The 20,212-nt window shown below is 46.5% G+C and overlaps 1 protein-coding gene across 4 annotated transcripts in view; it reads right to left on the reverse strand.

Moving 5' to 3' along the window:
* GDAP1L1 (ganglioside induced differentiation associated protein 1 like 1) overlaps window positions 1–20,212 on the reverse strand; it is a 51,266-nt gene that overhangs the window by 23,560 nt on the left and 7,494 nt on the right. For 2 of the 4 annotated variants that reach the window (XR_003967600.1, XM_030309557.1), the window contains exon 1: window positions 3,434–6,157. Coding sequence is in view for 1 of the 4 variants with exons in the window: in XM_030309557.1 (XP_030165417.1) it covers window positions 3,434–3,613 (180 nt within the window). In the remaining 3 variants the exon portion in view is untranslated. Of the gene's footprint in view, window positions 1–3,433; window positions 6,158–16,424; window positions 16,560–20,212 lie in introns of those variants that run through there. The other 2 variants (XM_032592562.1, XM_030309560.1) reach the window with 1 other exon arrangement.

A 20,212-nucleotide genomic window follows, 5' to 3' on the forward strand; every position in this document is an offset into this window, starting at 1 on the left:
AAGGGCTTTCTCTGTACCAGGCGCTACTCTAAGACATTTATGTGTATTAATTAATTTAATTCTCACAAAAAGCCTAATGAGGTAGGTACTAGTATCACGCCCATTTTATAAAAGAGGAAATAGCCACAGAGACAGCGCTAAGTTGTCCCAAGTCACACAGCCAGTAAATAGCAATCTTGGTTTTTGAAAAACTGCCTGGTGTGAGGACAGAAAGATGCTCAGAGGGATGGGGACACACAGAGACAGGGTAATTCTTCCCACCTGGGGAGGGAGAAATTCAAGTTGTATCAACATGTAGCCCATTTTCATGTGGAAGAAACTGAGGACCAAAGGGGATCAGGAACTACCTGAGGCCACAAGCTAGTGAATGAGAATGCCAGCACTGGATGCTGGTGTCTTGACTCTTGCCCCTTCCAGTCTCACCCTTCTGCTCCCTCCCCACCCCCAAGCCAAGGAGAAGGTGGCTGGGGGGCCAGAAACAGCTTCAGAAGCAAGCTAACATCTACACTTTGCATTTAGAACCCCCTTTGAACCCTGTGGCCTCAAATGATCACTTATGATGGTGCCTGAAAGTTCACTGTTAGCGTGTCGTTTTTAAAGCATTGTGCGAAGTGTGTGACCATGCATGATCTCAGTCTTCACAGCCCTCTGAGGTAGGAACCGTTCCTCTTGAACACAGGAGGAAGCGGAGACTTACAGAAGTGAAGACACGTGCACAGTCACGCAGTGGGAAGTGGCACAGTCAGGATTTGCTCTCCTGTCTAGTAAATGTAAGTGCGCTTACTGGGCACTTTCTGTGTGCCAGGTGCTGCTCTAGGTGACTTAATGGATACATTTGCTGAATCCTCACAACAGCCCTATCCCGGAGGTGCTATTATTCTCAATTTACAGACATGATGCCTGAGGCATGAGAGGCTGAGCAACCTACCCAGAATTACTCAGTTGGTCAGTGGCAGAGTTGAGACTGAACCCTGGGCTGTCTGGCCCCAGAGTCTGGGCTCTGGCTCCCCTCACTGTCCTGCTGCCCTCTAGCTCTGGAATAGTCCCCAGATGTCCCATGGAGCCACCGCCATTCTTGGGGGTAGGCTATTTTCTGCTATTCATGTACCATTAAGGACAGGCTTCTCAGATGCTCCACAAAGGGGAACTGCTCCCCGAATGCAGGCAGGGCCCTTTGGGACTGAAAGGAAGGAAACTCACCTGCTAAACTCCTACTATGTGCCAGACACTTAACATGTGTCCATGTCCTCTCAAACCCTCAGGAATTCTGCAGGGTTGGATGCAAAATTCCCTTTTGCCAGATGAGGATATTGAGGCACAGAGGGGTTAAGTGACTTGTCCAAGGTCAAACAGCCAGTAAGCACTCAAGATGAGAATGGAATCCAAGATCATCTGACTGCAGAGCCCATGCCCTTTCCACCAGGATACACTGTCTCTAGAACCCACCACAGGCCCCTAGGCAACGGGAAGTCCATGGATGGGGAGGCAGAAGGATTCCCAGGCTGGCCTGGTCACAAATGAGGTTGCAGTGAGCAGTCCCATGCCTGAATAAGGGGCTACCTGAGCCCTGAGTGCAGGCTGAATAGGAAATCTTCCATGGGGGCAAGGGGAGGAGCAGGAAGCTCCCTTTGGGAATGGTAATGGAAGGTACCATCCCTCTGTCCCCTGTCCAGTCCCAATCACTGGGGTCTGGATCCTGAGGTTCTGGATAGGAAGGTATTCTGAAATCTGGACGTCAGTCCAATACATCTCCAAACTCCCAGCAACTTGCACGGAGCCTGGCATGCAGTAGGTGCTCAGCAGGCATTTGTAAAATTTACGGATGAGTCCCAGAGTGGCCCTGGTTAACTTGACCCCTCCTTCACCTAGCACTGTGGTGATATCACACCTATAATTATCAGAAACTTGACCCTGTGCCAGGCACTGCCATCAGCACTTCTTTTGTGTCACCTTATTTCACCCTCAAAATAGCCCTCTGAGAAAGGTACTGCCATTAGCTCCATTTTACAGATTATAAAACTGAGGCTTTGGAGTGGCAAGGCGACCTGTCTAAAGTTTTACAATGAATTACTGGGGAGGATGGCTCTTCCACTGGAGACTGTCTGGTCTCAGTCTATACTCTAAACTGGAGCTACTCAAAGGGGGATCAGTGGACCAGCTTTATCAGCATCACTGGTAGCTGGCTGGACATATGCAGCATCTTGAGCCCCACTCTAGACTTGCTGAATCAGAACATCTGGGGTGGGACCCAGCAGTCTGTGTTTTAACCGGGACCATGCAGTGATTCCAATGTATGCTCAAGTTTGAATACTGCCAGTCTAGAACATGAAGTTATACTGCCTTTTCAACAACTCTCTCAGCAACTCTGAGAAGGGCTGGGAATTAGAAGTAGCTGCTATTATTATAATTATTGTTACCTCCTTTTCCAGATGATGAACTGAGCCTGGACCAAGACTCAAACCCAAGTCTTTTGGCTCCAAGGCCCTTTCTCCTTACGGAACCTGTTTCTCTATCTGGCAAATGAGTGAATGGAACAAAAGGATCTCCCAGGGACAAGAGGAATCCCAGGGTCTGACAATGGGTGCCACTTGGAACCCAGCAGCACACGTTGTTGGGCCCTGGCCATGGTGCTGAATTCGTGCCCCACTGACGGACAGCCGCCTAGGGTGGGAGATTGCGCCCCTAGAGGCGCCCCTGTCACAGGCGCTGTGCCTGGCCCTCGCCCCCAGGAAGCGGGAACCCTGATAACTCAGCATCAGGCTGGATTCCCAACTGCGACCCAGCTCAACTGGGTCTGCGAAGGCGCTGAGGGGCCCTCTCTGTCTTTAAGAGCAAAACAGATTTTAGGGGCCGAACTGAGCTTGCCTCAGGAGATGGGTTAACTCCTTTCTCAGCTCAAAATAAGTGGGGGTGCGGGAGAGGACCAGGGACAGACCCTTCAAGCCCCAGCCAGAGGAAGGCTCCCAGCTGGGCAGAAGCTGTGATCTGGAGGGCCTGTCGTATCCAGGACAGCAGCGTGGAGGGAGGCCCACAACCGGGCTACCGGGGCTGGAGGCTGGATCCCAGGAAGCGCTCCTCCTCCCTTCCCGCAGCAGCCGCCCCCTCCAACAGGCCGCCTTCCCAGCAGTGCCCATTCCCTTCCCCTTGCCTTTGTCTCTCTTCTCAGCCCTCCAACAGACCAGGTCTTTCTGGGAGGGAAAGAGGCAGAATGGATGTTCCCAGAATTCGGGACGGTGCTCCTGGGGCCCAAGACAGCGCCAGTCACCTCCCTGGAGAGCGGCCCAGCATCCTCCATCCTCCGGGTCCCCGAACCCCCACATCCCACCCTCCAGCCTCTCACCAGGTCCTCGGACCCCTTCCTCCTCCTGAATCCCCTCCCCCAAGCCTCCTCGCTACTGGGTGCATCCGGCTCCCCTGCTCCCTTGGGCTCTACCTTCTGAGAGCTGAAGGACTGGGTCCAGTGGTACAGAACCAGGCTCTCCTTGGGCCAATGGGCGGGGCTGGCCGCCTCGGGCGCGTCGGGGGCCTCCACCGGCTTGGCCGCATCGCTCTCCAGCGCCGAGATGGGCCACCAGCTGCAGTTGGTGGGGGTCAGGTTGTTGGGGGTCGCCATGACAGCCCGGAATCAGAGGGAGGAAAGAAGGAGGCTCCGCGGCGGCGGCTCTCTCTCGCCCAGCATCACATGGCCTCGCCGAGCCTGCCCCTCTGCTTCGCTCCCTCCCTCCCCTCTCCGTGAATGTCATTACTCGCTGGGCAAGTGGGGGAGGGGCGCGGGGGATCCCGGGATCTCCTTCCCTCCTCCTCCCCTAGGGACGCCCCTGGCCCCTGCTAGAAAAGCTACCAGTCCCCTCCGTCAGGCTCCGTGGAAGGGGTGGAGGAGCCACAGGAGAATGGGCCATGTCCCCCAAATAGCTCATATCTGGCCAGCCACCTGCCAAGACTCCACCATTGTTAACGCATTCTGACTCTCAGTCTTCCAAGAAGCAAATACCTCTTAGGACACCTGGTGTTATAGAGACCCATTCCTTGTATAAATCAGTGTCTGGAAATAGCTTTTCTCTCTTTGGAGCTGTTGTTTCCTAGCATTTCTCCTGAAGGATCTCTAAGGGCAGAGGGGAACAAACTATGAAATATAGAGCAAACGCTTACATAGCACTTGCCGTGTGCCCAGGCTTTACAACCATCAACTCACTGAGTCCTCACAATAATCCTATGAGCCTCATTTTACAGAAGAGGAAACTGAGGCACAGAGAAGCTAAGTGACCTTGCCCAAGGTCCCCTAACTAGTAAGCGGTGGAGCCTAGATTCGAACCCAGCCTGTCTGGCTCCAGAATATATGCTCTTAGTGATAAGGTCATGATACTACGATAATGATATAAACAACAGCACAGCAAGCTTTTTATCAACCCAAGCACTTTATACGCATCATCTCATTCATCTGCACAATAATCATTTTTACTAGAGGAGGAAGGTGAGGCTCAGAAATGTCAAGTCATTGGTCCAAGGTCACATCTTCACCCAGAAGACTGAGGCACAACTACAGGAGCCCAAGAAAGCCTGTAATGCCCTGCTGTCACTTAGTTTATGCTTAATATTCATGGGAGTTTCATAGAAAGTTCCCTAATACACCCGTGCTTCCCTTGATATAAATATTGTTTTAATTTATTTACCATTGAACAAATAGATGCACCAGGGAGATAGGCTTCTCAATTTGCCCTCCCTCCCTCATGTGATGCTACCAAGCAAGGACTCCTTAGCACATCATCCTTTCAGATTGATGAGCATGGCTCTTGAGGAATCAGTGTCCTTCCTTCTATCAGACAACAAAAGTTCTGTGGTCCATGGGTTTCCCTTTTTTGCTTTGGCTGCCAGGAGGCTTGGAGCTACATTTTCTATTAACTCCCAGTTGCCACATTAGCCTCCCTGGTTCGGCAACTTCTTTGTCACCCTTTCAGGAAATTTTTATTCCTTCTTTTTCCTCCAAGTATATTGTTGTTCATGTTTCCTCCAAGGATATGGTGTGTCTTGAGGGAAAATTCAAATGTCTGAATTCAGGGAAGTAAGACCTTAGATATTCCATCAAGGTGAAAAATCTGGTCCCTGTAGAGGCTGCTTTTAGGCAACAGACTAGAGCAATGGAATGTAGAGCGAGGCAAAAGGGTCACAAAAAGAGTGACCACCCAGCTGATACAAACAGGTTCATTAAACAAGCCACCTTGAAATAGCCATAGGCCCTAAGAGACCAATAGCAACCAGGCACAGTTCCTAAGGTTACCCAAAAAGGACAATTGCATACATCCCCATAACTCTTTTACTCCACCCTATAACTTTAGCCCCTCGCCACTATCTCTCAGCAGTCTCCCCTTTGCTGTCTCACAAGTGCTGCCTTGCAGTGTATTCAATAAACTTTTATCTCTTTTGTTCTGCCTTGGGTGAATTCTTATACCACCAGAGCCATGAGCCCCCACCCTGTTGGGATGCCCCACAGTCCCTATCTGGGTCTTCAACATGAATGCATACAGGTGCCCATTCCACAGCAGTTACACCTCAAATGTGTATTCCTTCCCTCAACAAATATTCATTGTGCACCCATTGTGTGCTAGTCACTTCAGTGGTATCAGAAATACAGTGAAAAATAAGACAGACACTGACCTGCTCTTTGCATTTTTCACTTAGCAACATATCTGGAAAGAGTTTCCTATCAACACAGATCTAGCCCATACTAACAGTCTGCATTGTATGAATGCGCCATAATAAATGTAACAACTCCTATACCACATGTGCTGTTTCTAATCTTTTGTTATAAAAACAATGTTGCAGGGACACCTGGGTGGCTCAGTCAGTTAAGCCTCTGACTCTTGGTTTCAGCTCAGGTCTGACTTTAGGGTCTAGAGTTTAAGCCCTGAGTTGGCCTCTGCGCTGGGGGTAAAGCCAACTTACAAAACACACACACATAAAAACCACACACACAAAAAACAATGCTGCAGTAAAAATCCTTATTCATACAGATTTGTGCACATGTTTGAGTATAATTTATACGACAAATTCTGGTAAGTGGAATTGCTAGACCAAAGAATTTGTCTCTTAGGGCGCCTGGGTGGCTCAGTTGGTTAAGTGTCTGACTTCGGCTCGGGTCATGATCTCGCAGTCTGTGGGTTCGAGTCCCATGTTGGGCTCTGTGCTGACAGCTCAGAGCCTGGAGCCTGCTTCGAATTCTGTGTCGCCCTCTCTCTCTGCCCCTTCCCCGCTCATGCTCTGTCTCTCTGTCAAAAATAAATAAACATTAAAAAAAACAATAAAAAATTTAAAAAAAAAAGAATTTGCCTCTGTCAAAGTTCCCTCGGAAGAGGCTATTCCATATTATGCTCCCCACTAAGAATCCACAAAAGGGCCATTTCCCTGCACTTTTCCAACCCAGCATACTGTTAAACTTTTTTGTTTCTTTTTGAATCTCTGGGTAAAAAATGGTGTATCACGGTTTTTATTTGCTTTTCCTTTTTGAGTTTTTATTATAAAAAATTTTCAAACATATGACATAGCAAACAAGACAGCTCAGTGAACACCCATATATCCATCACCTGAATATAATCATTGGTTAAAGCTTGCCATGTTTGTTTAATTAAGGGAGGAGGGTTTGAAGTATTTTGAAACAAATTATAGGCATCATGATACTTCATTGGTGAAATACTTCAGTATTACATAATTTATATCTAGCATAGGACATTTTCTCACATAAACAACACATTTTTCACATTAAAAAAATTCACAATAAGGCCCTGATATCTAGTTCATACTCATATTTCTCCAGTTGTACCAGAATGATCTTCATAGTTTGTTTGACCCAGGATCCAGTCAAGGACCATGCCATGAATTCTGTTGTTACTTCTCAAGTCTCTTTTTGGAGAATGTTCTTATTTCTTTTTATTTTTTTTCCCCACGGTGTTAACTCACAGAGAGACTAGGCCAGGTGTCCTGTAGAATGTTCCACTTGGGGGTCTGATTGGTCACTGTTCTGCCCTTTAACTTGTCATACTCTCCCTTGTATTTCCTATAAACTAGTACTTGGGTCTAAAGGGAAGACTAGATTCGGGTGAAGCATTTTGGGGGCATTTAATCATTCCTTCGTGGGTGGTGCCATGTGCTTCATTTTGCCTTGTGTCAGGAGCTCCACGATGTCTTGTTGTCCCACTATTAATGACGCCAAGTTGGATTTGAGGTGGTGACCACCCCTCTCCATGTTTAAATGCCCATTTTGCCTCTTCTCACCAGGACCTTATGGGTATCCGGTTTCTCCTCCATTGATGGTCCTTGGCTGAATCAGTTATGAGAGGCTGTAAAAATATTTTCTACTTTGCCCTTCTATGTGTATTTATCAGCTGGCATTCTTTCTTTGAGTTTCATTAAGTCATAAGTGAAGTTGACCATCTTTTCAAATGTTTCCCATCCATTTTAACTTGTCCCAGTGAATTGTCTGTGTTTCTGTGGGGACCCGGGCAATTATACCACAATGTGACGAGTGCTGTGCTAAGGTAAGGACTGGGGCTGTGGTAGAGTCAGGGAGGGACATCTGCTTGTCCCACTTGCCAAGAAAGGCTCTCAGGAGCCATGGCTCTCAGTATGGGTTTCTCTGAAGCAGATCCTGAGACAAGAATGCAAGGACAAGCAGTTAATTTGGGAGAAGGAAACTCTGGGAGGGCAATGGCAGGATGACACAGACAAGAAAGGCGGCCTTGGAAGGTATATGTTCAAGCAAGTTAGCACCATGGGCGCCTGGAACTTAATCCCGCAGCGAAATTCTGAGGCTGGTGTAAAGCCCCTCCCGAGGAGGAAGAGAGCCAGGGTATTTACGCACCGAGTCCTGCCAGTCCGTTGTTAGAAGGCTGTTCCTTGCAGGGAGTGTTGATTCCCCAGCACTTCAGGCCTGCCCCGCAGTCGGCAGAGTGGGTTCCCGGCAGAGTGGGTTCCCGTGTCTACGAAAAGCCCTCAGACCATAAATGTGGGTGCTGCCACCTGGGGGTCAGCTGGTGTGCACAGAAATGGTGAAAGTAGGGGACACAGATAGGTCACTATCAGCATCTACTCAGGACGTCTAAGTAAAGAATTTAAGAATGAGGAGGAATTAGCCAGATACAAGAAGATGGGGAAAGGGATGCGTGTTCCAGGCAGAGAGAAGAGCAGGGACAAAGCCCAGAGGTGAGAGAGAGGGTGGGGTGTTCCAGGGACCCGTGGCTGTTCATCTGGCTGGAGACAGGGGTCACAGTTGAGGCTCAGTAGTCATGCCAGGCCTGGTAAGCCACATTTAGGAGTTATCACATCATGCTAAGGGCACTGGGGTGTCACTGGAGAGTTTGAATCAGGAAAATAACATTCAGTTTGGGTGCCGGGAATCTGAAAAACCCTGAAATACATATACTGACAGTCCAGTGCATGAATTCACACTGGAGACTAGCTGTTCCTTGTCAGTGATGGGATTGCTTCTGCCCTTCTTCCGTGAGAACTAGGGATGGACTCAGCCATCAAGGGGTTGCCATTGAATGTGAACTCAGTGCACAGCGAGATGGAGAGCCTGACGGAACTTTTTCACTTGGGTCTACCACTGGTATTATAATATGTATGTTATTATAGTAACAGCTTTGAGGGTTTTCCATGTGCCAGACACTGTGCTAAGCACTTTTTAGTCATTATCTCAGTTGAGGTGGTATCGTTACTATCTTGACAACACAGATGGGGACATTGATGCTCAGGTGAATGAGGTTATTAGCCCAGGTCAAGAGCTAACATCCAAGTCCATAGAAAATGGAGTTCTAAGTGTCCACACAATAGGGGATTAGATAACTTAGAGTATGTTCATGCCATGGAATAATTTATATCTACCAAATGAGGAAGGTTACAACTTAAAGGTTACAATTAAAAACAGGTTATAATTATATAAGCTACTCTAAAAACTCTATTTAGTTTAGCTTACTATAATATTTAAAACACAAAAAGAAGAAAAAGCAGGTTGCCAAAAAATACATACAATTAAATTTTAAAGTATATAAATTATAGAAGGATAGTCAGTAAAAGTGGTTTACATCACCGTGAGCGGAGACGGGCAAGAGGAGATCACACGTGCTTCTTTTTTTCTTTGTTGGATCTTCCAGTCTTCCTTCTATTATGGACTGAATTGTCCCCCCCACAAAATCCCCATGTAACTGTATTTGGTGATGAAGGGGCTTATTAAGGCTAAAGGAGGTCATAGGGGTAGGGCCCCAATCCTTTACAAGAGCAAGAGACACCAGGGATCACAATCTCCTCAAGCAAGCACCAAGGGAAGGCCCTGTGAGGACATGGTGAGAAGGGGGCTGTCTATAAGCCAGAAGAGAGGTAGAATCCAACTCTACAGGGACCTTGATCTTGGACTCCAGCTTCCAGAACTGTGAGAAAGTACACTTCTATTGTTTAAGCCACCCTAATTGGTGGCAGCCCGAGCAGACTAATACAGCTACAATAGAAGTACTTTATTTATATCTTTTAAAAATAATTTGAAGTTGGTTTGGGGTTTTTTTTTTTTGTTTCTAAAGATACTGCTTGATTTCTCCCTCACTCCCGGGGGCAAGCCAGGCCTGGGAAAGGAGAAGGAATTAACATGGTCTAAGTGTCCTTTCACCGGACACTTTACAGAAATCCTATGAGAAGAGTTCTAATGTCCACACCTGACAGATGGGATCACAGAGGTTCAGGAAACACGAACTGCCTGACCCCAGTCACCATCTAGGATGAAGCAGAGCTGGGGTCAGGATGCAGGTCTGTCTGATCTATCCCCAGATATACCTGAGCCCTTTTCTCCACACACCACTGCCTCCATATACAGCAGATGCTGAAAGGGCCCTGGCTATGGGCGGGGTGGGGTGGGATGGGGGTGGAGCACATCCTTTCAGCCTGTAAAGATCCCTCGGGAGATTTTGCTTCCAAGTTTTGGGCAGGATGAATGGTTTTCCTGGGAGTTAGAAGTCACCTGAAGAAATGTGCTGTGAAAAATCCCAACAGTGGGGGGCGCCTGGGTGGCTCAGTCGGTTAAGCATCGACTCTTGATTTTGGCTCAGGTCATGATCTCACGGTTCATGGGATCAAGCCCTGAGTTGGGCCCTTGGCTGACAGTGTCGAGCCTACTTGGGATTCTCTCTCCGCCCCTCCCCCACTCAAGCGCACATGCTCTCTCTCCCTCTCTCTCAAAATAAATACACAGATTTTTTTCTTAAAAAAAAAATCCTAGGGGCGCCTGGGTGGCGCAGTCGGTTAAGCGTCCGACTTCAGCCAGGTCACGATCTCGCGGTCCGTGAGTTCGAGCCCCGCGTCAGGCTCTGGGCTGATGGCTCGGAGCCTGGAGCCTGTTTCCGATTCTGTGTCTCCCTCTCTCTCTGCCCCTCCCCCGTTCATGCTCTGTCTCTCTCTGTCCCAAAAATAAATAAAAAAAAAAAGTTGAAAAAAAAAAATCCTAACAGTGAATGCATCTAATATCTGCATCTATTACATCAGGGCCTGCTGACTCAGGAAGCTACCAGGGTCCCAGTAATGCCCTAAGGGTGTGGCGGAGACATGGCGGGCTGGGAGGGCACATGCTCCACCTGGTGCACAGCTGCTCCTTGTTCCAGCCAATTACTCCCACGGTGGGTTGCAACATGGCTGCCAGCTATCCCAGGTTTTCAGGAACCTGGAGATCCAGATGATCACATGAAATCTCTCCTTTTAAAATGTGTTGAGAAAAAAACAAAAACAAAAACACTGGCTGGCACAGAAATAACAAAACATATTTGTGGGTTAGATCAAGCCCTCGCATTGTCAGTTTGCAGCCTCTGCATGAGATCATTTTTGCCACAATCCTAGGGGCAGTATGTTAGTTAACAAAGCACTAGCTACTCTAAGAGATAGATTGCCAAATCACAGTGACTTTACACACTAGTTTATTTTTCACTCACATGAGGTCCAATTAGCAGCAAGTTAGGAAAAGGGCAGAGAGTTCTGTTAACCCTCCCATGTGGCTTCCAAGATCACCCAGGCATTGCTATCCAGTGGGCATTTAATATCCAATGGGCAGACAGTGGAGAGAGAGAGCAGAGGACATTGTGGGAGGTTTTTATGGGTAGCAGCCCTCCTCACTTATGCCCTTGTTCCATTGGCCAGAACTCAGTCATGTGGCCGCCTCACCTAAATGTAAAGGGGAGCTGGGAAATGTAGTCTCTGTGACAGCCTGTGACAGCCAGTTTTCAACACAAACTGTCCTATAGACTGCGTATGTAGACCTCTGGGGTAGTTATCCATCTCTGCCCCCATGCAATTACCATCACCTCCATTCTACAGATGAGGAAATGAGCCTGTGACCTGTGAGAAGTCTCGAACCAGGAGCACGGTCTTTCTGACTCTGATCCAGGGATCTTTCCTCTACCCCAGTGTTTCCCAAAGTTGCCATTTCATATGTCATCCATGGCATTTGTTAAACACTCAAGTCCCTGAATGTTCAGGGGAGCATGTGGTAACCTGTATCTGTATCAGGAATCCCAAAATATTCTCCCCTCAGACTCCACACCAGGGGCTTCACCTCAGAATCATCTAGGGAGCTTTGTGGAATGCTCATCTCTTGGCTCTAACCCCTAGAAATTCTGATTCAGTGGGTCTGCAGGGAGGTGACCTGACACTGACATTTTATTATTCTCCCAGGTGATGTGCAGCTAGGGCTGGGAACCTCTGCTCCCACAACGAATTAGGCCGGTCAGGTTTTCAAACTAAAGCAGCAAGAGACAGAGACAGAGACAGAGACAGAGACAGAGAGAGGGAGAGAGAGAGAGAGGGAGAGAGAGAGAGAGAAAGACAAGTGAGTCTCTACTCTGAGAATCAACATTTTAAAAACTCTTCCCATGATTCTAATGTGCAGTCTAGGTTGAGACCTTGTCAATAAATGGACCAGAAGACTGAATCAGTCAATTTGGGGTAGGCCAAACTTTCTGTATTTTTAAAGCTCCTCCAGGGTATTATGATACCACTGCCCTAGGGCTCTGCTTCTCAAAGTATCCCCTGAAGTATCAGCATACCTCTGGGAGCTTGGAAAAAATGCAGAATCTCAGGTTCTACGCCAGACCTGCTGAATTAAACCCCCAGGAGATTAGCACACACATTAGTGTGGGAGGCACTGTTCCAGGCACACAGGCTCTTTTTGGGAGGACAGCCAATTAGGTCCTCCAATCAGGGCTGGCTCATCTTCTCTCTGTCCCCATCCACCCTCCTGAAGCTGCAGGAAGTTTTCTAGTGTCACTAGCATAATCTGTCCTCAAAGGTCTGGGCCTTGCTGCCCCCATGCCGTGACCATCTGTTCATGGATACTTTGTTTAGTCTGGGCATGCGCATGGTTTGATGAATCAACAGGGGACTTGCAGGCCTATTCTGCCAGGGAAGGACATCACAGATGCTGGGTACTGTCTTGGGGGCAGACCATGGGATTGGGTGCCTCCCCCGAAGATCTGAAAGCTCTTTAGACCTGCAGGTTGGAGATGAAGGCAGACTTGTTTTGTGAGGTTCTGGGACCAATCAGAGGAGCCTACAGGGAGGGAGGATGTAGTTCAATAGAGGGAAAAGTTTCAAACGAGTAGAGTTCAAATCCAGGGTAGTAAACTTCCTGTTCTCTGAAAAGGACAAATAAATGTTGAATGGCCTCCATTCAGGGGCACCTAGAGGGAACCTCTGGATTGGATGTGAGCTGGAAGGAGAACTCTCCTCAAGGCTGAAACCTGAAACACACAGGCCCTCAGAGGCTGGGAGGCTGGGTCAGGAAGAGCTTGGGGAACAAAATGATTCAGGGTTTTACTGTGCCAATCATGCATGAAGGTAGTTTGCTTAAACACAAATGACGGTTTCTGCATGAAATAATTTCCGTGTCGGTCTCCACCAGTTTGAAAGCTGTGAGGTCAGTGGCTGGGCTGCCTGTAGAGTCCACAGCACCTGGCACAGATACAGCAGCACCTGTCCAGTAAGTATGTGTTAACTTAAACGTAAATGGCTTAAAGTGAGCATTGATCTATTTGTCTCTTAGTGGTCATTTCTGTGCACTGTGGGACAATTTGGCATCTTTTTGTGCCCTTTAAAGCACCTTTGTCAGGTGTTCACATTGTCCATTTTTTCTGCTTGCTTTCTCATTAAGTGCTAATTCTTTTTCATCCAGCTTGTATGTGCATGGCATTCTTTGTAATGGCAAAACAACTCAAATATCCTAAATGGACCACAAAAGGGGGTTGTTGAATCACTCAGGGGCTCTCTTCCCACAAAGCCCATCCAAACAATCCAAGTTAAGAACCTCTTATCTGGAAGGATCCCAGAAAGATGCCAACAGCATGATCTCCAGGGCAATGTTCTCTATGAACTACTTTGTGCTTGGCCATATCTTGGTTTTTTGTTTTGTTTTGTTCTGTTTTGTTTTTTCTGTTCTGAACATCTATTACTTTTGAATGAGAAAAACCAACCAGCAGATATTGGACTGGTTTTAAACTCTATTTTAGATCTCTCCTTTATTTTAGCCAGCTTTATCTAGTTGGCAATGTTATTATTTGAGAAAATTGCACATTGAAATACAGAGTGAATGCTTCCAATAACCACTTAACAAGGAAGCTGAGGCCCTTAGAGAAAAACAGTTATCTGTCCCAGGGTACATGAGATAAGAGCAGAACTCAGCCCCTGATTTGCAGATGGGTGTTCTTTCTCATAGATCACTCCCCTCCCTTCCCATGTTGAACCTCTAAATGTTTTCTCTCATGAAGATAGCAATGCAGGGGTGTCCCAGGCACTCTTGGCCTCACAGGTTGGATGCTTCATTTCACTGACATGACTTGTGTGGCTTTCAGAGTAGAGAGAGCCATCAGACCAGGCAGCCTCCGCATATGCGTTTGCTTACTGGATAACCATAACAGGTTGCAGATCAAAGGCACAGAATTTCTGGCAGAAGTCCTGGACCTGGCACTAGGCCAGGAGCGATCTTCCCACTTTGAAAGTCTGCTATTGGGTGATCTTCAAAGGCTGCAGGCAAGTCTGTGCCATTTCTGCCACGTGGGACACTTTCTTGGGAGTATCCGGGATTATTGAGAGGTTGTCCATGCACACTTCCTCCAGGATGGCTCCAGCTTCTCTGAGCTAAGTGAAAGGTGTAGGCACTTCTCCAGGAGTCCTTGACATGCTGAGCAGCACTTAGGACTGGGCTCCACTCCTTTTCCATTTGATAGGACCTAGCAGAGGGAAGGTGAAAGCATTCATGCTGCATCAGAACCTATACCAGCAGCTTCAGGCTCTGCAGAAGCACCATGGGCTTGGCTCAGCTGTGACAGGCTGGACAATTCACAGGGTGAATGGATCTCAGGTTTCACAGCTGAGAAATAAGCATGAGGATTTTTTATTGTTGTTGTTTTTTTCTCCTGGCATTTGGGCAGATGAGTCCATGGTGGGTATTCTAGGTGTCCTGAAGTCAGCTGCAGAATACATTTCATTTTGGGGCCCTGGTCTGTGATAAAGAATATCTCTGGGCTAATATAATTCTTGGACTTGGCTCCTGGGTCTGGGTGTTCACGGGGAGAAGGTGCCTTGGAAGTGCAGTAGAGAAATTCTGAAGGCCAGAGGATGTGAGCATTGACAAGTTCTCAAGGCCTACACTGAGGGATTCTTTCTACACCTTCTCAGGGAAAGACAAACAGGCACTTACATGACTCTTTTTTTTTTTAATGTTTATTGATAAAGAGAGAGCATGAGGGAGAAGGGAAGGGGCAGAGAGAGAGGGATAGAGAGAATCCCAAGCAGGCTCTGCACATCAGCGCGGAGCCTGACACGGGGCTCGAACTCGCAAACCGTGAGATCATGACCTGAACTGAAATCAAGAGTTGGACATTTAACCAACTGAGCCACCCAGGTGCCCCTACATGACAAAATCTTAAGGACAGATTGCATAGTAATAATCAAAGAGGTGTTGCTTAAAAAATCTTCGGTGGCTTTACTAGAAAATTACAAAATTAATACACATTCGTCATAACAAATTCAAATAATATATAACATAAGCAGTAAATATAACTCCATTCTCTTTAAGAGGTACAAAACAAAATAAGGTATCATTTTTTCAAACTATCAGAAATAGCCAGCTTAAAAAACTGGTAATATCTGGCACTGGCACAGGTGTAGGCCAGGGTATTTTAACCTCAGCACTACTGACATAATTCTTTGCAGCGGGAGCTGTCCTGTTTATCCTTGGATGCCTCAGTCCCCTAGACACCAGTAGCATCCAGCACTACCTCCCAGGCTGTGACAACAAAGAATGTCTCCAATGCCTGTCAAATGTCCCCTGAAGGGGTACAAAATCACCCTCTCTCCCACAGAGCCACTGAAGACAAAAAGACACCCCAAACACCACCGGTGGGAGTGGAATCTGGCAGTTGAACATACCTATCAGGTATTAAAATGTGTATCACAAGGATAACCCTTCAAAATATATTTACAGGGGCACAAACTTGTCCATCAAGCACTCATGGTAACAATGGTTAATGGCACTAATGGTTAATACAGTACTATTGGTAATATTTTAAAAATTAGCAATGATCTAAATAACATTGGTAGGAAATTGGTTAAATATCTATCTATCTATCTATCTATCTATCTATCTATCTATCTATCTACAAAATGCCCAGACATACAACTGAATTAGGCAGCTCTGATATAGAGGTCTTCAAGATAAAATTGTTATAGGGGAAAAAAGCAAGGTGCAGAACAGTGTAGAGAACAGTTTTTTTAAATTTAAAGAACAAAATTGTATGAATAAGTGTGTGTGTGTATGTATATGTGTATATATGTATATATATACACACATATATATACATATATACACGTATATATACATATATATGTATATATATAAGGATATGCATAAAAATATGTATGGATATATGGTTTTAAAGCCTGGAAGGAGGTGCACTAAACCACAAACTGGCTATCTCTCTGCAGAGCAGGATGTAGGGGTGAGGGGCCTGGGTGGGGGGGATGGTGAGGGAGTAACTGGGGTTTTCTATTTCTACTTTAAATATCTCATAATCAGAGCACCTGGGTGGCTCAGTCCGTTAAGTTGGATTTTGGCTCAGGCCATGATCTCATGGCTCGTGGGTTTGAGCCCCACGTTGGGCTCTGTGCTGATAGCTCAAAGCCTGGAGCCTGCTTCGGTTTCTGTGTCTCCCTCTCTTTCTGCCCCTCTCCCCCCCGCCCATCTCAAAAATTAAGTGAAACATTAAAAAAAAGGTTTTTTTTAATCTCATAATCACTTGCATCATTTTACAAGGACATTATAAAATAACGAAGGTAAAAATAAGAAGTCGAAAAGGAAAAAAGGAGAGAAAGAAAGGAACCCTCATTGGAGTCCCACCTGCTCTCACCTGGAGTAAGTAAACCTGGCTTAAAGGACTCCTCGTGCCCTGCACTTTGAAGATCCCACAGCAGCATCATAGGCACCACGGCACCAGATCATCAAAGCAATTCTTCTAGTTGGCAGAGGAGTAGTTATTTTCATCCTGCAAATGGGGAAACTGAAGCTCAGGGAAGTGCAGTATTTGCCCAAGGGTCCATACCAGGGAGCAGTCCCAGAGACTCCAAAGTCACAGGCGCAGGTCTGGCCACAGGCTCTCATAACCATGGGCCCAACAAGTCTGCCCTGTCCCAGTGCTCCTACTTGTGGCCCCTTCAATCCACTCCAGCAGAGCTCATATTCCTGCCCCCAAGGGCATTTTCCTCCTTCTGGCTCTCCTTTGCTGCAGGCAAAGGTCAGTTTTTAGGAAGAGGCCGGTTTGAGATCTGTCCCTGTCACTCACCAGTTCAACTAGTGGCTTCACTTCTCTGGGCCTCATCTGTAAAATGGAGATAAATGTACCTAACTCCCAGAATTGTTTTGAGACTCAAAGCAATCACATTTGTGAATGCATTTTGTAAAATATAAAGCTCTTAAAGGTATTAGTTGATTTATTTTTTAATGTTTATTTTTGAGAGAAAGAGTGCAAGAGGGGGAGGGGCAGAGAGAGAGGGAGACACGGAATCCAAAGCAGACTCCAGGCTCTGAGCTGTCAGCACAGAGCTCAACGTGGGGCTCAAATCCATGAACCGTGAGATCATGACCTGAACCGAAGTTGGACACAACCGACTCAGCCACCCAGGCACTCCCAGTTGATTTTATTTTAGCAAAATAAAACTCTAGCTCTCTTCCCATGGGATTGGTTAGAATGAACACTGCTGGGGTGACTGCAAGGGAGAAGGCATTGAATGGAAACTGGAATCTGAAACACCGTACAATGATTTGCAATATATTGCAATGTGCTGAGAAGGCCATACAGAGTTCAGAAAATGGGTCAGTCCACCTAAGCCAGTACCTTACCTGAGCCAGGTTCTCACAGAAGCTTTTACAGGGCTCTGGGACCTGTGCTGTCACCAGGGATAGATGCCAAAATGCTAAACATCTTAGGGCAGAGGAACAAGGAAACAAGTGAAGAGTATTGCCAGCACCATGGATTGTATTTCTACTCACAGGAAAATGGACTGGGCAGTAAGCAAGTTAATAGTCCATCCAGGATTTATGGGAGTATTCAGTTAATTTATGAACATTATGTATATATATTTTTAATGTTTATTTATTCATGAGAGAGAGAGAGAGACAAAGCATGAGTGGGGGAGGGGCAAAGCGAGAGAGGGACACAGAATCAGAAGCAGGCTCCAGGCTCTGAGCTGTCAGCACAGAGCCCGACGCGGGGCTCGAACTCACGGACAGCGAGATCATGACCTGAGCCGAAGTCAGACGCTTAACTTACTGAGCCACCCAGGTACCCCAATTTATTAACATTATAAAAAGTAAGGTATGCAGAAGCACATGGGGCAAAATTCCATTTCCTACCATCCCAGTGAAATGCGGCAAAGCCTTGTGAAGAATATGGCAGCAACAATGGGCAGACTTAAAGGAGCTCATCTCATGCTGGAGGGGGTGTGTGTGGGGGGACCCTGAGTGTGTGAGTGGTTGATAACCTTGCCTTTATGTAATTTCTAAGCACATTACTGGAGACTTTAGACAGCCCATACCTTCTTCAGGTGTAAAATCCTATTCTAAGAAAATAATCAGGCTTATGGTCAGATGTAGATACAGACACAAACGCAAACATTTTTATATGTACATACACACATAAAGATTTTCAGATCAGAGTTCTTTATTATAGCAAACATACACACACCAACTGTCCAAACATAGAGGAATGGTCAACTACAGAGGAAATTATGAATGAATTTAAGTGATGGACCATTATACAGTCATGTAAGTCATGTTTCTGGGGAATATGTGTGACCTGGAAAATGCGTACAATAGATAATGAAAAGAAGCAGAATATTAAACCGTATATACAGTTTATCAGCAATTAAAATATATACATTTAAAATAATAGTAATATTAATAATAGCAGCTACGAGGTACTATGAGTCAGGGAGTGTCCTAGCCCATTATTCACTCAACTCTCCCCAAGCCTTCTAAAGTGGGTACTATCATTATCCCCATTTTTCAGAAAAGTACATGGAAGCACAGGGGCTTGGGCAGCACGTCCAGGGCCACACACAGGGGTGGGGGTGGTGAAGCCAGAGTGTGAACAGAGCTGGTCCGGCTCTTAGGCACTCTGCAGCCCCATGACAAAAATGCTCGTAGTGGTCGTCCCCAAGTGCTGGGGCTGAGGGACATACAATTTTCTTCTTTATATTTTCCAAATTTTCTATATAGGTACATTTTTCTTTTGTGAAAATTATGCCTTATTAAAAATAATATATAAATACATTAAAAATACTTCCAAAGTACAAAGGGTATTAAATAACTTAGGAGCCAGATGGATGGGAGGTGGTGAATCAGATCCAATTTGATCCAGTACAGTGGGAAAGGATCAGGAAAGGCCAGAAGACTAGGCTCAGCGGGAAAGATAACCTGTTAGATTCTGAACACATCTCGCTTCACTAGGCGTTGTGGAACATCCATGCAGAGACAACCAGCAGGACATGGGACACAGAAGTGTGGTGAGGGGTGCAGGGGCCAAGGGCAGGTTGCCCCAAGATGGCCATTTTGACATGAAGATTATTGTGAGCTGAAGGCAACAGAGACCCTGTGAGCTCAAGAGAAACTTTTGCCCCTCCCTTTAACTATACAAAAGAATCTAAATTGGGGATCTTTCCCAGAATATGGGTTATTAGCAGAGATAAACTTTATCTGAGTGACCCATCTGCATGGCAGGACAAACATCTAATTACCAACATCTACTTTTTTTTATCACTCTGGGAAACGCATTCCTTTCTTCTGAAGTCCCAGACTCCTGCTCCCTTCTCCTTAGTTCAGAATGACATATGTATTTATTCTGGCTGTCTGTGTAGATTCCCTGTACATATACTCTCTGTTCGCCTGCCCCCGATCCCTTTCTTTGGGTGACAACAACCCATCTTTTCCTTTGGAGAAGTACCCTACCTGTTCTCTGTAGTGCTGGAGAGATTGGCAATCAAAGTGCCTGGCTATCCAAGAAGTGGGCACATCTATCAAGCTAACGGAGAACTTTTCTTGAGGTCAAAACCTGTACTTCTGTTGCAGGTAATTCACGATTCCTAGTAAGCCTGCAGTGCCCCCAGCCATTTAGTGAATGGCTTTCGCTGCTTGGGAAGCCATTGCTCGGTTTTGAGTCTGAAATTCCATTTTCTTGAGTCCATAATGAGATAAGAGTCTTAAAATCTGGCTTTTGTGGGGAGGAAAAAGGGTTTTTTAATTTCCAAACTCTTTATAGATCAAGAGAACAAACTGAGGGTGAGAGGATAGACTTTCTAGAAGTTACAGTGTGGAGGTGACACACTAAGATAAAGAGAAGTTCCCATAAAAGGCCTTCTAGGCTTGCTCAGGAGAAAAAGGAGGACAAGAACCAGATACAAGTGTTCTGGTCCACCTTTCTCTAAGGCCAGATCCCTTGCATGGGGCTTAGAAGCATCTAGACAGGCTTGGAGGACACTGGTGCCCCATTCTCTGAGCACAGCCGAGGGGCAAGCACAGGCCGCTCAGAGAAGACCCACGCTGGTTGGTCGTGGCACCAGGTTGGCACCCAGGCTACACAAGTAGCCCCAGGAGAGGATGTGGTGGACAAGAGCAGTTCTCCCTTCCCCTTCACCAGTGTGC

Source organism: Lynx canadensis, chromosome A3 (genome assembly GCF_007474595.2).
Source record: "Lynx canadensis isolate LIC74 chromosome A3, mLynCan4.pri.v2, whole genome shotgun sequence".
NCBI lineage: Eukaryota > Metazoa > Chordata > Mammalia > Carnivora > Felidae > Lynx > Lynx canadensis.